Below are 18,519 nucleotides of genomic sequence, written 5' to 3' on the forward strand. Positions count from 1 at the left end.
GCATCGCAAAATTTGGAAGCTGGCAATATTTGATTTTTCAAGGGCTGTCTCGTGACAGCCCCTGAACCAATCAAACGCCAGAAAGCCCGCGCCGCCGCAAAGCGAAATATAACTTTCTCTAGCGGCGACGGCGATGGGTGACCTCACCCGTCCCGTCGCGGGCACTATACGCGCGGCCTTACAGAGACAGCAGGTGAGGGAATAAGTGCAGTGCTTGGCCACGATTATTGGTAGGCGTGGCTGAGTGTGGGACAGTGGCTGTGAGTCCACGCTATTGTGATACTTCCTTTGCGGTGTGAGCTTTAAGGTTGGTCGGTATTAAATTAGATGGGTTACTACCATTAGCAGGGGAAAGAGGTGGCATGGAGGCGCCCCGTTGTCATGGCAACGCGGCGCCATTTGACGTCGTGGAGCTATTTTCATGGGAGCATGCGGGGTGAGGTGACGCCCGAGAAGTCAGTGAAGATGTCCGGGTCGGACCGCTGGGGCGCGCTCCTCTTAAACCCGGTTCCCCTGATTCAAACCGTCATTGTTATCGAGAACGTCTCGGAAAAGAAATAATGTCTCAGGAATCTGGACTGCCCAGAAAAAATAAATAAACAACACATGGGATAATCAGGGAGGAGATAAGGGCAGATAACCCCCTGACACCCTGGATTATCGGAAAGGTGACACCCTGTGTGTGACCCCTGAGCTGGGACCTGCCCATAAATACAGCTCTGTCACAGCGGGGAGACAGCATCAGCCCAGCACTCAGATACTGGACACACCTGCAGCCCAGACAAGGCACAGAGACAGTGACAGTGGCACAGAGACAGTGACAGTGACACAGAGAGACCGTGACCATGAAATCTGCAGCACTGTGTGTGTTTCTCCTGCTCCTCTCCCTGCTCTGCCACAGCGCCTCCTGCATCTCACTAAAGGGGGTAAGTGTGCCGTATTAGCCCCATGATTGGGAAGAGATATTGATGGGGTCTTATCAAAGCCCCGGGTGGGAAACTGGTGGGAACAAACAGCCCCAGATTCATGTCACAGAGATCACAACGAGAGCAGTAAGCTGTTTTCTTGAATAAATCTGGTGCTGTTTGGGCAGTAACATGGCTGGACTTGTACACATAGGGGTCTTCGGGGCTGGTCGCCTTCTTGGGAAACGCTCCCGTGGTTTAGTGTTGGGGGACGTGGGATATTGTCGCTTTTATTAGTGGTTCTGATGTTCCAAACCCTGTTTATAACTGGGCCGAGAACCCGGGAAAGCGAGCGCATCCTGATCCGATACCGGTACTTATTGCGCCACCGTGAGCGTGCAGGTCCCGTCTCCCTCATTAGGCCTCGGCCATGTTACTTGCTTGCTGGCGGAAGCGCGCTGAGGCGCGCTCCCGCTCAGCACTGAGCCCCTACAGCCGCAATTAGAGCGGCTTTAGTAGGGGCTCACCTGCGCTTACGCGCGCTTGCGGAAGCGCAGGTCTTGGGGGAATTTAAAATTCCCCCGCTTGCCGGCGAGACAGGCCGGTCACGTGAGCGGTTCGCCCAATGAGGGCGAACCAGCTCCGTGACGTCACTGGCCCGCCCCCGGCCAGTGACGCGACCGCCCCCGGACCGCCCCCTGACCGCCCCCTGACGGCTGCTGAGAGCGCTTGCGGTAAGCAACCGCAAGGCCAGGGAAAGCACCCGCTTTCCCTGCGCCTCAGCGCGCCTCAGCACGCCAGCAGGGACCGTGGACTCGGCCTTACATCGCGTGTCGCGCAGCACCACAGGGGACAGGGACGGGGTCTTTACACAGCAACAACTTCAGCGCCAATTGACACTTTAACCCTTTGCGCGCCGGAGGGGTCGCGGGGCGCCCACCCCCCTTCCGTTCGTCGTTAGCGCAGATCGTGTCCCGTGCGGTCTCCCTAAAGTAAACCAGCATTTTTGGGGCAGGGGACATATCATGGGTCCCCCCAGGGTGCCAGAACCCCATGATGTAGTGGCTACGTCCCAGGGCACTCAAAGGGTTAAACAAGAGCCATGCTCTGCTTGAGCACTGATTCACGTTAATCTTTGTACGCTGGCTGTGCTCTTACTAAATGTTTGTATTTGTTTTTTCACACAGAATGAAATGGTGAATTCTGCCGCTGACAACCTCGTGGACGCACAGGTGGAGGCGTCGTATTCCCTGGTGAGACCCAATTCCTGGGATTTCCAACCTTTTGTGGGTTACAGAACCCTATAAATGTATTGTGAATTCTGTAGTACCTCAACCCTCTCTAATAGCGCGTCTGAGATCAGATGCATTGTAAGGAACCCCGACCCTCTCTAATAGCGCGTCTGAGATCAGATGCATTGTAAGGAACCCCAACCCTCTCCAATAGCGCGTCTGAGATCAGGTGCATTGTAAGAACCCCAACCCTCTCTAATAGCGCGTTTGAGATCAGATGCATTGTAAGAACCCCAACCCTCTCTAATAGCGCGTTTGAGATCAGATGCATTGTAAGAACCCCAACCCTCTCTAATAGCGCGTTTGAGATCAGATGCGTTGTAAGGAACCCCAACCCTCCCTAATAGCGCGTGTGAGATCAGATGCATTGTAAGGAACCCCAACCCTCTCTAATAGCGCGTCTGAGATCAGATGCATTGTAAGGAACCCCAACCCTCTCTAATAGCGCGTCTGAGATCAGATGCGTTGTAAGGGACCCCAACCCTCTCTAATAGCGCGTCTGAGATCAGATGCGTTGTAAGGAACCCCAACCTTCCCTAATAGCGCGTCTCAGATCAGATGCGTTGTAAGGGACCCCAACCCTCTCTAATAGTGCGTCTGAGATCAGATGCATTGTAAGGAACCCCAACCTTCCCTAATAGCACGTCTGAGATCAGATGCATTGTAAGGAACCCCAACCCTCTCTAATAGCGCGTTTGAGATCAGATGCGTTGTAATGAACCCCAACCCTCCCTAATAGCGCGTGTGAGATCAGATGCGTTGTAAGGAACCCCAACCCTCTCTAATAGCGCGTCTGCGATCAGAAGCATTGTAAGGAACCCCTACCCTCTCTAATAGCGCGTCTGAGATCAGATACATTGTATGGAACCCCAACCCTCTCTAATAGCGCGTCTGAGATCAGATGCATTGTAAGGAACCCCAACCCTCTCTAAAAACGCGTCTGAGATCAGATGCATTGTAAGGAACCCCAACCCTCTCTAATAGCGCGTCTGAGATCAGATGCATTGTAAGGAACCCCAACCCTCTCTAATAGCGCGTCTGAGATCAGATGCGTTGTAAACTCTTCTGCATTTGGTACAATTTTCAAATTACATGAAAATTGCAGGGAGCCCTTTAGAGATGCCCGGGGAAACGAAGGATTCCTGTGGAAAAGCGCTGCCTTTGACACTGTGGCAATAAGAGTTAGGGAAGAAGTACATGATGGATGTGTTACAGTGGGGTGTCCCCCCTCTGAGCTCCCTCCTCTCTCTCTTCCTTCCAGGCTCCGCTGCTGAGGAGCAAACGCCAGTCCCACATGTCCATCTGTGTGTACTGCTGCCAGTGCTGCAAGCAGAAGGTCTGCGGGTTCTGCTGCCGGACCTGAGACCCGCCACCCTCCTACACGTGATCCGGGGGATGGAGACGGAGCACCCCAACGCTGGACCCGGGCCCCATGTGCTGCAGACCCCTCCGGCAGTGAAGGGGTTATTATTAGCCAACATATTCCTGGGGTAGATGTGGTTTTTATCTCCCACTGCTATGTTATGACTACAGATCCCAGAATGCAAAGGGAGTGGGGGGGGGGGGGGGGAAAGAAGAGTACAAACCAGGACTGGAACATCCAGTCCTTATAAATTCAGAATGAATAATCACCTTGCCGCACACAGGCAGATATTATGTAAAGCTGCGCTCTCCGGGCCCGGCATGGAAGGGGTTAATGTTATTTATTTCTATCCCTGTTCCTTTAAGATCAGCGACTCTCTGCTGCTCCTATCCAGCTCTATTTATAACCTTATTTGTATTTGATTGTGACGTTGTAACTCAGCACTGTGGTTTATTTCCCTCTCCTCACTTTTCACCGAGAGCGCTGGTGTAAATATGTTTATAGCTTTTCTGTCCAAAATATAAAAATAAAGATTTATTTAATTCTCAAATACTGCTATTTACACAGTGATTTGCAACATAATAATACACATGAAGTGGACGGACACGCCGCGCTATAAAGCCACGTGGTATAGCAGGAACACGGACAGTAGCAAAGTTTGCTTTCCTGTGCAGGTCCCTTTGGCACTGCTGGGGTTAGGGGGGGGGTATACTCAGATGGGGATAGAACAGACCCAGAGCACCCGGTATAGTATTAATTCCCAGAGTAACATTATATATAGCTTTGGTTTTACAATTATTATTAATTAGGAGATTTTAAACTAGGATGGAGGGGGGAGGGGAATGAAACAGATAATGAACTGAATGGAATAGAGGAGGATACAAGGTGGTATGGAGGTAGAATGGGGGCAAGTGCGAGTTTGACAAGCAGTGAGACACCCATAGTACATACAGATAATACTAGAAAACTATTAAAGACTAAACCAAGTGGGCGCAGAAAGGAAGGAGCAGATAAGATAATAGTACAGGCTGAAATGCAAGAAGCCTGACAGATAAAATGGGGGAGCTTGAATTAATAGCAAGGGAGCAGTATGATATCATAGGCATTACTGAAACATGGTGGGGTGAAACTCATGACTGGGCAGTTAATTTAGAGGGTTATTCCCTTTTTCGGAAGGATCGCGCAGCCTCCTGCTATCGCACCTACACAAAGAAACAAGTCATTACATTGCCGTATCATCTTGAACATCCTAAAAAGGTAACATTACTGTGCTACTAAATCCCCCAAATATCTTAAAATAACCCTAGGAGGTACATAGGGGATACAATATCCAGCAAACATTCTTATACTACCTGGGAAGAAATATTCCCTATAGTTACGCTGAGATATCGAGCAAATCGTGTTGATCCTGCAGACATTGGACAAAAGGCATCAACCAGACATAACAAACTCTGCTTAAATAAGTTACCCTAAGACTAACAATATGTATAAAGTGTCAGATGTATTTCCTATTATCCAGATATAACCGCTCAGACATGTCACGGCCAATAATACACTTAGGTCCTCGGGGGGGACTGCCCCTTTAATGCAGTTCTCCAATTGGCCCAAACTCACCTGGGTCGTACCAACTATTTCTAACTATATTAGTGCTGCAGGGGGTGCAATACATCCCACTGCAAAGTATTGGTTGCCCAATCATTATAGTGTAGCCCTATTTCTGACCAGAACGCGCACGCGCGCACGCACACACCTCACCCCCACACACACACACACCTCACCCCCACACACACACACCTCACCCCCACCTCCACACCTCACCCCCACACACCTTAGTGATACCTAAACAGATCACATCTTCACCAAAATATACAAGACGGCCTCTTGCACAGTAAATTAGCACAGAACGGCCAAACCCTTTCAGGTCTCCTGAAATCTGATTCTATACTTCCCACGCCTGCAATGTTTGGGAAGCTCTATACGCCATTTCACCTACACAGAATGCCAATAAGGGGAACGAGATGGCTTGATCGCGCGGTTCATATTTTTCCTGTTACACTGTATGATACCATAACTAGGGGCGATCGTGTCAGAACCCAGAAAAGAAGAAAACATGTTTATTTTTCCAAGAACATGGAAACCTTTGGACATTGAGAAGTAGTTTTGATTAGTTTTTAATGCCCGCATTGTATTAAATGTGCAACATTACATGCAAATACTCAATGACACAGCTATTTCCAAGTACGGATAGGCAATACGAGAGGCTATGAAAGAACCTACAGGGAGAATAGATTTAGTAGTAATGGGGGACATGTCATTCAGGTTTCTGGGGCACTGGACCCACTCCTCAAATTTCCACTGACATGCAATAAAAATACACACACATCTCATGCTTTTAAAGATCCGTTTAATACTTTTCAAATTGAAAATACAAGAACACAAAAACCCTGGCACATCAGTTTCAATGACATAGCAGCAAGAGTGCCAGGTTAGATATTAACTCTCAATTAATCTAAAGGGGTGCTATAGTATTTCCCCAAAGAAACCCATTGTTATATAAATACTTGAAAGGTTGGGACGTTCAGGCATTGATAGTGAAGGATCTCCTGAAAGGTTACCAGGCCCGGACAGTTATCTAGTAATGATCAGTTCTATACAATAATTGGCTGTGTTTGGAGAAACTCTCAATGTTAATTGTTACAAGTTATGGCTGATAATGTAACATTCACACAATGCCCATGTACCGTGGGTCTCCAAACCACAGAGAGGTAGATAAAACAGTCGTCCCTCACCCGGTCACCCGCTTTTTTATGTATCAGGTTGGGAAGCAGAGCTGAAAATGTCACGTTTTAGGGGTGAATAAACGCCTGGTTCCCATCCTGGTAAATATCAGCTACAATAAAGGGCTCACAAACACTCGTTTTAGTACGTGCCTGGGACCGGGTGTTAAAAAGCAGCAATTTATGGAATAAGAAAAAACTAAAAAACTCAAGTTAAAAAGAATAAAAATGTAAAAAAGAGATTGTTCTCAATGTGAGAAGTTATGACTAGAAATGACTCAAACATCCTGAGGGCCACACAGCTTGTTGGACTCGGGCAGATCATGAATGAGATCCACTGTCTGAGACCTCTTCCTACAGCACTTCTTGACACAGACCCAATAGATGAGGGCCATGGAAACCCAGTAAGCAGCATATGCCAGAGACCCATAGAGAAGATAAAACAACTCGTGCTGCTGCCGAGAGGTGCTCCAATCCTTGAGACAGTCCAAGTAAATAGTGTAACATAGTCCTCCAAGCAGAATGGCTGCCCAGATAGACAGAGGCAGCAGAGGCATGTAGTTACCGACAATCTTCTTCCGCCCAGATGTGCCCCAGGTGGTCTTGGTCATGGTTAAGATGGCAAAGTACTTTGTAGGGAGAAGACCAGTCATGTAGAGCATGGAGTAGAGTGACATCAGCAACATGATCATGTTGCCCCGGAGCCAGCAAGCATACAGGGCTTTGGTGAGTGCCATGATCTGGATACAGAGGAGGACCCAGAGGATGTTCCACAGGGAGCCAGCATAGAAGAGTTTGATGATAGTAAAGGTGACGAAGAAAGGGAAGATACCAGTCACCACCGACTCGTAAGTCATCCAGAGGTGGTGCTTGTGCCACCACTGGGCATTGTAGCACCACTCACGGAAGTAGGACTTGGTCCAACGGGTCTGCTGGTTCAGCCAGCGCAGGTACTCGGAGGGGGTCTCTGAATAGGCACGAGATTTAGGGGTGTACCTGAGGGGGGAGGGAAATAAAATTTCTCGTTTTGGATGAGGTACTAGATCATACTCAAATGGAAATTTAATACAATTTAATTACAACCACCCATCCCTTGGCAGGAAATATATGGCCACAAACAGATCTGCGTAGAGAACACAGGGCGGGGGGGGGGGGGGTGGCATGTGTAAAGTGTGTAAGTCAGGGGTGTTCAACTCCAGTCCTCAACCCCCCCCCCCACAAGGTCAGGTTCAGTATATCCAAACTTCAGCATAGGTGGCTCAATCAGCCCCTGCTTCAGCACAAGTGGCTCAGTCAAAGATTGAGCCTCTGAGCCACCTGTGCTGAAGCTGCGATATCCTGAAAACCCGTCACAAAACAGACAGTAGCAATTTAGCAAATGTGTGGCCCATTTATAAAACCAAATTGTAAGTGCCAACTTATACAAAAGCTAAAGCTATGGGGACGAGGCAGAATGTGCAGGCCTCAGGTGCACATACGAATGTGGAATATTACAATGAAAGAACGCCCCACGTGTGGGAAATGTTAATTTTACATAGAGCAAAACAAGTGCGAGTAGCATGATGCACATCCCGGCAAGGGGAACCATGTGCCAGATTACAGAACACGTGTGATGACATCCCTACATATCCTCCCCCCACCCCCAACATACCCTCCCCCCTTCCCCCACCCCTACATATCCTCTCCCCACCCCCAACATACCCTCCCCCCTTCCCCCACCCCCAACATATCCTCCCCCCACCCCCAACATATCCTCCCCCCTTCCCCCACCCCAACATATCCTCCCGCCTTCCCCCACCCCAACATACCCTCCCCCCTTCCCCCACCCCAACATACCCTCCCCCCTTCCCCCACCCCTACATACCCTCCCCTTCCCCCACCCCTACATATTCTCTCCCCGCCCTCAACATATCCTCCCCCCTTCCCCCACCGCTACATATCCTCTCCCCACCCTCAACATATCCTCCCCCCTTCCCCCACCCCAACATATCCTCCCCCCTCCCCCACCCCAACATATCCTCCCCCCTCCCCCACCCCAACATATCCTCCCCCCTTCCCAACATATCCTCCCCCCTTCCCAACATATCCTCCCCCCTTCCCCCACCCCAACATATCCTCCCCCCTTCCCAACATATCCTCCACCCTTCCCAACATATCCTCCCCCCTTTCCCAAATGGAGCGGGACCTGGCAGGCAGGGTGGTGCAGTGCTTACTTTGTGGAATATCCCAGACTGAGCAACCTGTTGGTCAGGTGTCGATCATCCCCCAGAGTGCAGGTGGTCCCCAGAAACACCTGGTTGTACCAGGACTCCAGAAAGGACTGAAGAACGTCGTTACGATACATGCCTGTGAAGGGACAGGAACAATAAAATGCAGGCGTGAACATATACATCTTTACGGACTGAATACTTTGAAGAGCTAGTAGGCAAATCTATTTTAAGACAACCCATCAAGTCCAGAGTTTTAGTATTGTATTGTATGTCTTTATTTATATAGCACCAAAAGTGTACTCAGCGCTTCACAAAGAATACAGTACAGGGAATTATAATAATACAGTAAGCGCAGCAAAATCAGACAACAGGAAAGGAAATCCCTGCCCTGAAGAGCTTACAATCTAAGGTTTGATGGGAAACTTGCAGAGACAGCAGGTGAGGGAGTAAGTGCTGTATATGGCAGTGCTTGGCCACAGTGGGTGGTAGGTGTGACTGAGTGTGGGACAATAGCCACGAGTGCAGGATGTTGGCATGCTTTGTGGGGTGAGTTTTAAGGTTAGTCAGGATTAAAATGAGAAGGTTAACACCATTTACAGGGGAAGAGATGGCAGGGGGGGCTGGGAGAAATCAGGTGTGTATGTCTGGGTTCAGGATTAGGGGAGATCCCCAGCAGCAGGAAGGAGTAGATAGAGGGTGTGAATAGAGGATTTGTGTGGGTGTTTTGTATTGAGGGGTAAAGAAGTTGATGGAAGAAAGGTGTATAAATAATGGTGCAGTGGGGACTCCGGATCACTAGATCCATTATTCCACTAAAGGGAAGAAGCAGTACAATATTTGCAGTGTCCCTACTCACCCAAAGGGCCGCTGATGCAGGAAACACAGTCGAAGTAGGACTGACAGGCTCTCTCCACATTGAAGGCCATCCAGTACCGCAAGCTGCTCATGAAGCTGATGAACGAGTCGTAGGGGTTCAGGATGCGAACATCTCCTCCCACTGCTCCATAGCGGTCATTAGACTCCAGTACTTTCACCATCTCAACAGTAGCCATGTCATCAAGCTTCGTATCAGAGTCACAAACCTGCCAGGGGAAAGGCGGAAAAAAGCGAATTAAAGAAAACTTCGGAAGGTATCGCTTTGAAAGCGGAATACCTTAAAATAAGTGAAGCCAACACAAAATATATCTATACACACACAAACACACACACACACAATTAATAGCGCTAGTGAGTGAATGATAGTGTTAAAATGTGCAAATTAATTCTATATATGTGTAATGTGAAAAAAGGATTAAATAAGTGTAGCAAGTGAATAATGTGAGCATCAATTGATTATAGCATAGGGTCAGTCTGTACGGAATAGGCGAAGCTTCTGTGTGGTCAAGCCTGACCAAATGTAAACAGAAAACAGGAGAAAAAGATGTGCCAGTTCCGTATGGTTGAAAATAAATGTGTAAATTTTATTAAATGAGCATAGTCAAAAGGACTAGTAGTAAACAACACACACACACACACACACACACACACACACGCGCGCGTCAACAAAAGTATGAAATCTTACCTGAACAAAATCAACAGCCTTCCCCAGGGCCTTGAATGCTGTGTACATGACTTCTCTCTTTCCTCCCCACTTCTGCATGATACACACACACCGTTTGGTCTTGATCAGTTCTTCCACTATCTTCCTCCCACAGTCTTTATTTAGAGGCTTGGATTCTACTGTGACCTGGCAGGACTCCGGTTCCTTCTCCTCCTCACCCTTCTCCTCCTCATCCTCCCCACCCTTCTCCTCCTCACCCTTCGCCTTCTCACTCTTCTTACCAGTGTGATAATTCTCTTCCCATACATAGGTCCCTACATCATCTCCATGGAACACATCCTTGAACATCTCCATCATGTAGGCATCATCAGCAGTGTTACCATCTACAACCAGAATGATCTTGAGCTGGTCCCTGGGGTATCTGACAGTCCTGCAGGAATCTAGACACTGCCTTAGGTAGACAGGGTCCTCTTGATAAGCAGCAATAGTCAGGGCCACGGTCATCTGATAGCTGCATTCTGTGGTTCTGTTCCTCACTCTCCGGAGCTCCAAGAAGGCAAAAAAGCTTTGTAAGAGGAGGTGAAGAGCCATCACCAACCCATAGATCCCCAAGGAGATGAGGAAAGACTCATCCTGGACAATCTGGCAATCCACCACATAGGCTGCCAGGACAGCGGCAAAAATTAAAATGCCAAAGCAGGTGGACGCCACAATCCGGAACCCGGTGAAGCGGAGCTCCAGGTTCTTGGGGTTAGCGGCACTGCTGTGGTTCACCGCAGCTGCCGAAAGAAGGGAAGAGGTCAGGATTGTGTTTGTGAAACATTTGTAGATGTTATATACCCCCCTTTAAAAGCAAAAACAAACACGAGCGTAGTATATAAAACATATCTGCCAAGTGGGACAAATAGAGGGAACCACGTCGCCGAAATTATTTTTGGAGCTGTGCAGGTTTGTTTGAACTACATTTGTGACCGTGCTGGATCATTAAAAAAAAAAAAAAGACAGGAATTTCTAGGTTTCCCAATGAGAAGAGTTGAGGTTAATATCGTAGTTCAGGACGTGACCCCCCGTCCCAGCACTCGGCAGATACACACATTACATGCAAATCACTTCACTCTATAGCACACATGGTGTTATATGCAGTTACAGGTACAGGAGCTTAAGCTACCAGACAGTGACCCTTTCACTGCCAGAGAGGCCAGCAACGGATTTCCGGCTCCTCTGGCAGAAGCATTAACCCCTCGAGAGCATGTACTCACATACCCATTTGTATTATTTTTTTAAATAAGTTATTTTCACATTAAATTCAGTGTAAAAGAAATAAATGAGAATGAAAAACAATGATTATTTTCATCAATTATACAATATTGGAACTGAGCCTACAATGCTCATCTTATGTACTCTAACAAAAAGGTACGAGTTTAGGGAGGAAAGAATGATTATTTGAATTTATGGATGCCCTACACACAAAGTGTAGCGTGTAACTATAAATATTATATAGGGTTTTTTTTTTTTTTTTAAATCTATGTTGCCTGAAGGAATTATGAGCTGGTGTGTAATCCTATTTCCCTTTTCCCTTAAACAAGTCCTTACTCAAATCCTTAATCACCGCTAATGATGCAACACTTCCTGTGAGCCAGGGGTAACATTTCAGGTTTAACGGAAGCTCTACACCCACAGAAGTAAGGTGACAGAGAAACCCAACCCCGTGCAGCTGAGCAGATGCTAACCCTGTAACATTCATGTCCCCTCCAAGAGTAAAGCAGTCACCGAAACATCAGCACAGGTGGCTCAATCAATGGCTCAGTCGCCACCTGTGCTGAAGCCGAGATCGCCTTAAAACCTGACCTGTTGGGTGGTTCTAGAGAACCTCTGCCTTAGCCATTACCTGGTGCCGAGTGATCGTCTTTGCCCCCCATGAGTCCAGCACAAGAAGTCAGCCAGACACCAAAAGGTGTGATGGATAAAGTCAGCTTACCTGGGCATTTAAACTCACCTGGCCACACCCACAGCCAACAATTGGCTGGCACCCAGCTGTCTGGTACGGTGAGGGTGAGGGGAGGGGCTGAGTAATGAGTGGTGATTGCATTAGGTTCCTTGAGACATGTTGGATGTTGGGACAATGTGTGGCTGAATAATCACAGTGATGAGAAACATCTCTTCCCCGCTTTTTTATCAGCATGTTTCCCAGAACGTACGAGCACTTCCTCTAGTGACTATTCGTTTATACAGAATGGCTTTAGGGAAAAGATTAAGGCCAGTAATACAGTGGGCGCGCGCGCCTGTGCGAACGCTCGTGCACGTGACGCACACTTTGTGTGTGTACGGGCCGTGCTGCTGTGAGCTACAGGCTTGGAAGGTACTGCGTGTGTGTCACTGGGGAAGCTGTGTGTGTGTGTGTTTATGTGTGTGTGTGTATGTATGTATGTATGTATATGTGTGTGTGTGTGTGTGTGTGTGTGTGTGTGTGTGTGTGTGTGTGTGTGTGTGTGTGTGTGTGTGTATTAAAAATGTAAAAAAAGACATGCTGTGAGAATAAATGATTTATTAATATTGTGCACACACACACACACACACACATACTTTTCTGAATCTCCCCCGCTATCTCCCGGCTCCACGCTCACTGCCACACGCGCAGCCCTAGCACACAATGACTGGCTAACCACAGCCAACTATAAAACTGTCGCGCGCATGGCGCATGGCGCAGCACGCGCCCCCACTATATTACTGGCCTAAGGTTATAGGGGCTGCCATCTTTAATGTGTTTTCTCCCAGCAGCTTTAGACTTAAAATCCAACCGATGCATATATTATGCATTTTAGAGAGAGAAGTCAAAATAAAAATATATATTTCTGAATTGATCCCGCTCCGTAGGTGGAAAAGATGATCATGCTTCATTCATTAACCCGTTCCCTGCCAGAGAATCCCGCCACGTTACTGCGCCTCCGGAAATATCGCGTTTAACCACAATTCCAGGTTTGATTTTCCCCCTCAGATTTTGATTTCAGGGATGAACTCAGGAACCGCAGCTTCTCTCGTATAATCCCAAATTATATCACAATGTATCTACCGCGGGAGACCAACCGATTTTTTCAGGTGGGCCAATAAAAGGGAAACTTTATTGGGGGCCCTAACCTCTCTGTAGCTGGTGGGGATGATGGTGGCCGGTGTGGCGGGGTCGCGGGGTCGCGGCCGGGATAGCTTTCCTGGGGCCCAGGACTGTAGTTTGCAGCTGTGCCCCCCATGCCGGCCGCCCTGTGAGCCCCTCCCACCTCTGTCTCTCTCTCACCCTCCTATTTCTCTCCCCATCTCTCTCGCCCCTCCACTGACTCTCCCACCCCACTCACATCTCCCTCACAATCCCTCCACCCTTTAAAAGCTTCCACACATCTGCAACGTGGTCCCAGCACCCTTCCGTGTCATGCCTCGGAGGGGAGCTGCGGCCTCATAGAGGTTGTGCTCCATTAAAGGCGAGGAGAGGCTGATCCACGGAGGCCTCCTCAACGCCGTTGGTGGTCCACGGGCTTGTCACCCTGTATTATACCCACTCAGTGATAGAGGGGCCTGCATCGCTCTGCACTGAAGGGGGGGATGGGGGCGGCAGGTAGTCATGGGAAATGTTCCCTGCCCCTTTACAAAAATACCCCCCAAAAAGAAAAGAATATTCAGCACCTCGTGAGTCAAATAATAATAATATAAAATGTCATAGCAAGAAAGGGGTGGGGAGGGGGGAACGCAATGTTAGATCTGATCACTTAACTGCGAAGGGGCACAGACTATTTGTTATGTCTTAATTCAGAATATTGCGTGCCGTAGAGACGCAGAAAACAGCAGCGCCCAGAAATACCCGCTCCATCCCCGTTCCAAAGCTTGTAACAGCAACTACTTGTAGGTCCAACAAAAAGGTATCATGCCCCCTACCCCCTGCAAGACAGGACCAACACGGCCCCCCACCCTTCTTTGCACACTCATTGTAGACCCTAAATAAGTAAGGGTGGGACAGCGGTTGAAGTCTCTGCGCTGCATTGCGCTGCCGCCGGAGCCTCTGCCTGCACAGGGGGTTATATAATAATGCCCTTCGGGTCTCTTGCTGGCCCTATTTATTATTTGTGGCTCCGGCGCACAGGACATACAGGAGTGCTGGGGAAATTCTGCGTGAATAAGGCCAAGTCCTCGGCGGCCGCTGCGGCATACACACCGCACACACCTCTATGGGGCAGACCCCAGTCGGCGTTTGCGTGCGCGCACAAGCCGTGATGGGCGACCGCCTTGGCCAAAAGACAAGATTTTTGTCTTTTGGCGCGGAGGCTGAGCATTGGCCACGCTACGGCGGCGGTTCAGCCAATGAGGCGAACCAGCCGCGTGACATCATGGCCACGTCCCCCCTCGCGCCGCACCGACACCGGAGCTGCAGCCTAAGGCCGTGTTCAGTGTGGCTGCTACGCGACGTGCGCGCGCCCGTCGCAATTTCGGGTTGTTGGGTGGGAGTGTTCAAACTGAAAACTCCTCTGGCGGCAAAGTGCAGCGTTGACGCTGCTACATTTTGCCGCTACAACCCGAAATGATATTTGGGGCGGCAGTTGCATCACGCGAGCTATTTCAGCGAACAAGCTCCGTGACACGTTCGCCCGCCCCCTGCCACACGCCGCGACCCCTGCAGCCTGGGCACAGATCTCTGGGCTGCAGGAGCACACGGGGGGGAGGAGCGCACGGACGTACAGATGTAGTGAGGTGTGTGCCCCATACAGGGGAGAAATAAAGGACGTTTCATTTTATCGTTGGGTTCATTTCTTCCTAAAGCACAAAAGGGGGTGGTTACCTGCAGGCAGACACCGGGTTAACCCTTTAATGCCCGCCGCACGCTAGCATAGGGTAGAAGCAGCGCGCGTGTATAGAATTTACCAGCGACGTAGGAAATGGGATTATAATAAGAGCGCAATATATGTCAGTAAGTGACTGTGCGCTGAATCGGAGATCTATATTCTGTGTGAGTGTCCTGCTCCCGAGAGCTTACAGTCTAGAGCAAGGGTGGACACTCCACTCCTCAAAAGCCACCAACAGGTCAGGTTTTCCGAGACTGTAAACTCTCAGGATCAGGGTTCTCATTCCCTTCTGTATCTCTTTGCATGTCATTCTGTTTATGTAATATATACAACTCTGTTCTACTGCGCTGCAGCATAGGTTGGTGCTATACAAATAAAGTATAGGAATACTGCAGCTACAAGCTGTTACTAACTAGATTTACATACGTAAAGACAACACTGAGCTAGTTTGGGTGGTGAGACATTTTCCCATTAACAGTAGATTGAGTTAATCTGCATAATGATCAGATTGGGACAGCCTTTTGTCTGCCACAATAGCGTTGCTGTATACAAGAAGTGTCCCTGTGCTCAGCACTGATAGCTCAGGCTCCGGCCTAGGTGCGGAGCGGCTTCCCCAGAGCACTGTCCCTGCAGCCGGGGGGGGGGGGGGGGGGGTGACGAGGTGATAGGGAGATTTGTCTGTCTCAAAGATGAAAGAAAGGCCCCCAAACAAAAGGCCCAGCTGCAATCCCAGAGCAAAGCAAAGTACCAGATTTATCTCCAAGTGGATCATTGATCAAAATGAAAAACTAATGCAGACCTTGTGCATCCTTTGATAACTGCAGTATTTTTGCCCCAGGTTTGCAGCTGAGAGACTTATAGACCCCTTCCTTTGTTGTCAGGGCAGAAATGGCAGCAGCAGTGCAGGCTCCCCTCCCCAAACCTCTCTGCACCTCCCCTCTCACCCCCTGCTGATTACAGAGCCCGGCAATGCACTGACCCAAATATGTGCGCCCATTATTATAACAGCATAATCCTCCGATCAATAACAAGGGAGGGGGGGGGGGGTATTTATCAAAGTCTCAGCTGCCAAACGGATGAAAAATACTGCACCAGATTGTTACCAAAAACCCACGTGTAAAACCCGTACAAAATAAATCGCACCGGGTTTTATCAAAACACCCTGCTGAATGTTACCGGGCTCCTCTTCTTTGAGAAATCTGGTTTCGCTCCAGTTTTGCCGCCGGGAGAGTTTTGAGAACTCCCGATATGTGCCACATCCCTCTCCCAAATCGCGGGTGGCCCACACTGCAAAGCAGCCACGCACCGGCGGCTTATCGGCGCCCCGGGTACTATAAAGTGGCATGAGATTTTCCTAAGAAATAATATCCCACGGATGGATGTTTTATTTTATCGGACAAATCCAGGGTTTGGTTTTCTGCCCCGATATTGCAGCCGGGAGACTGTGATAAATACCCGAGAGATTATAATACGTGTATTTACCGAAGTCTCCGGGCTGCAAAACGGACGCAAAACCAACGCAACTCTTTTCAACTTGTTTTGCCCCAGTTCTGCAACGCGGAGACATACATACACACATACATACATATACATATACACACATACATAAATACACATACATATATACACACACACAAACACACACACAAACACACACACAAACACACACACAAACACACACACAAACACACACACATATAAAAAAAAAAAAATATATATATATATATATATATATATAATTATTAAGGTTATGGTGGGTAAAAAAAGTGACAAAAACCCTCCACAGTAAAGCATAAAGCAACTGTAAATATTACTGCAACCCTGTCTTTCCCCATTATCGCCCAGCATACATCGCTTCCACTGCAGCAAGGGATTCTGGGAAATGACATGCAAATGAGCACTCAGTGCCACCTTTTATCTCAAGCTCGTATTACACAAGCAGATACATACATACATACACACACACACACACACGGTATGGGAGGCACTCAATAATACATTAAATCCTATAGATATTACTTATCTTGCCATGGGTGCACAGCGAAAGGCCCCGATCCACCTACACAAAACAGGAAAAAGTGAGGTTAACGGAACCCCAATAATAAAATAGTCTTTAATCACTTCATTACAAATCCAGAAAACAATAAAAACGGAGATTTATAACAAATGGAAATATTATTGTATGCTCATTTGCATGTCTTGGACAGGTCTGCAACCCCGCCTTTCACCATTATCACCAAGCACACAGCACTTCCACTGCAGCAAGGGATTCTGGGTAGGGATAGGGATATAGATATGTTATGTATAAAAATCTCCCAGTTGCAGGACTGGGGCACAAGATAACATCTGCATCAGGCTGTTCATCGCTTTGAAGCGCACTTTTCGTTCTTAGATACACGTTTTGTGTTTATTTTTTTACCAGAATTGCACTCACTTTTACCTAAGGAAACATGGGGCCTTATTCTGCCAGCGGTGACTGCGCTGACCTGATGCCTTAGGGCCGTTCTATAGTGGCGGGGCGTGCTACGCCGTGCGCGCGAACGGCAGTTATAGATGGCTGAGGTTAGTCAGCCCTTCTATACAAGGGCCGCGCGCGCGGCGGGGAGCCAACAGACAGCGGTGAAGACGGGGGAAATAATCTTTTCGCGCTGCTAACGGCGCTGAATGTATATATATATATATATATATATATATATATATATATATGTGTGTGTGTGTGTGTATGTATTTGTGTGTCTGCAAAAATTTAATTTATATTTTATTTTTACCAATGTTTTTTTTTTAATAAATAACACACACACACACACACACACACACACACACACACACACACACACACACACACACACACACACACACACACACACACACACACACCCTTCACAGCTCACAGGCACGCGCGCGTGCACGGCTGCACACACTATATAACAGCCCTTACAGAATAAGGCCCATTGACACAAAGCCCTCCCTTGCCCCTATTCAATATGCTGTGAAACCGCTCCCCAGTACTGGAGAAGATTTTCGCCCCATTGGAATGAGGCTGATATAACCCAGGGGTGTGACTTCACGGTATTTAACTGTACTTTAATTTCTCCCAGCCACAGTGAAGAAAGTCGCGGAAGCGGAGTTACAACGTACGTCTAGCGCCGTTCTTATAAATCTCCTGAGCGGCGGGGAAAGAGAGTTTGTAAGAACCGTTTTTTAACTTCAACCAAGTGGGACCTTTTCCCCTTTTGATAAATCAATTCCGTCCAGTTAGAATGTCATATAAAAACATTTCCACATCCCCATTTCTTAGCATATTCCAGTTACTGTTAGTATTTCTAACATCATGTCTACGATCGAGATGAAAGCAGGAAGGTGCAGGCATTGTGTTAGAGTTTATTTAATGCAATGAATTGCTATCTCTGCCGGAGACACAGACGTGATTAACCAGCCCCCTGTGGCGCTTTCCCTCTGATGTGCGGAGGGGGGGCGGGGGGGTGCAGATTGTGGAAGCAGTAGGGGGTGTCTATATCTACGAGATAACCCGACTCTACACATCATGTATATTGTATGTATATGGCGTTTTGTAGTTACACGGAGGTTTGCATTAGATTACGTCACAGA

At 48.3% G+C, this 18,519-nt stretch overlaps 2 protein-coding genes across 2 annotated transcripts; one reads left to right on the plus strand and one right to left on the minus strand.

The window, feature by feature from the left end:
• The first annotated feature begins 723 nt into the window (after positions 1–723).
• Positions 724–4,110, plus strand: HAMP (hepcidin antimicrobial peptide). The gene is made up of 3 exons (XM_075606315.1): positions 724–926; positions 2,093–2,158; positions 3,459–4,110. The coding sequence occupies exons 1-3, from the start codon at positions 846–848 to the stop codon at positions 3,558–3,560; spliced, it is 249 nt and encodes an 82-aa protein (XP_075462430.1). The 5' UTR covers positions 724–845; the 3' UTR covers positions 3,561–4,110.
• Positions 4,111–5,968: 1,858 nt separating this feature from the next.
• On the minus strand, positions 5,969–15,220 carry LOC142498166 (hyaluronan synthase 1-like). The gene is made up of 5 exons (XM_075606675.1): positions 15,102–15,220; positions 10,109–10,931; positions 9,404–9,629; positions 8,551–8,683; positions 5,969–7,333 (listed from the first exon to the last, which is right to left on the minus strand). Exons 1-5 carry the CDS (start codon positions 15,218–15,220, stop codon positions 6,616–6,618), a joined length of 2,019 nt encoding a protein of 672 aa, XP_075462790.1. The 3' UTR covers positions 5,969–6,615.
• Between the last annotated feature and the right edge of the window lie 3,299 nt (positions 15,221–18,519).

The sequence above is a fragment of the Ascaphus truei genome, chromosome 6 (genome assembly GCF_040206685.1).
Source record: "Ascaphus truei isolate aAscTru1 chromosome 6, aAscTru1.hap1, whole genome shotgun sequence".
Taxonomy (NCBI): domain Eukaryota; kingdom Metazoa; phylum Chordata; class Amphibia; order Anura; family Ascaphidae; genus Ascaphus; species Ascaphus truei.

What these genes read in the sequence shown, in the direction of transcription:
- HAMP (XM_075606315.1), top strand. Translation starts at nt 846, where the DNA reads ATGAAATCTGCAGCACTGTGTGTGTTTCTCCTGCTCCTCTCCCTGCTC. An exon ending in CCTGCATCTCACTAAAGGGG is followed by an intron (nt 927 to 2,092) that starts GTAAGTGTGCCG and finishes TTTTTCACACAG; the next exon opens with AATGAAATGGTGAATTCTGC. An exon ending in TGGAGGCGTCGTATTCCCTG is followed by an intron (nt 2,159 to 3,458) that starts GTGAGACCCAAT and finishes TCTTCCTTCCAG; the next exon opens with GCTCCGCTGCTGAGGAGCAA.
- LOC142498166 (XM_075606675.1), bottom strand. Translation starts at nt 15,220, where the DNA reads ATGACATGCAAAGAGATACAGAAGGGAATGAGAACCCTGATCCTGAGA. An exon ending in AGGCTGTTGATTTTGTTCAG is followed by an intron (nt 9,630 to 10,108) that starts GTAAGATTTCAT and finishes TTCCCCTGGCAG; the next exon opens with GTTTGTGACTCTGATACGAA. An exon ending in CTGCATCAGCGGCCCTTTGG is followed by an intron (nt 8,684 to 9,403) that starts GTGAGTAGGGAC and finishes GTCCCTTCACAG; the next exon opens with GCATGTATCGTAACGACGTT.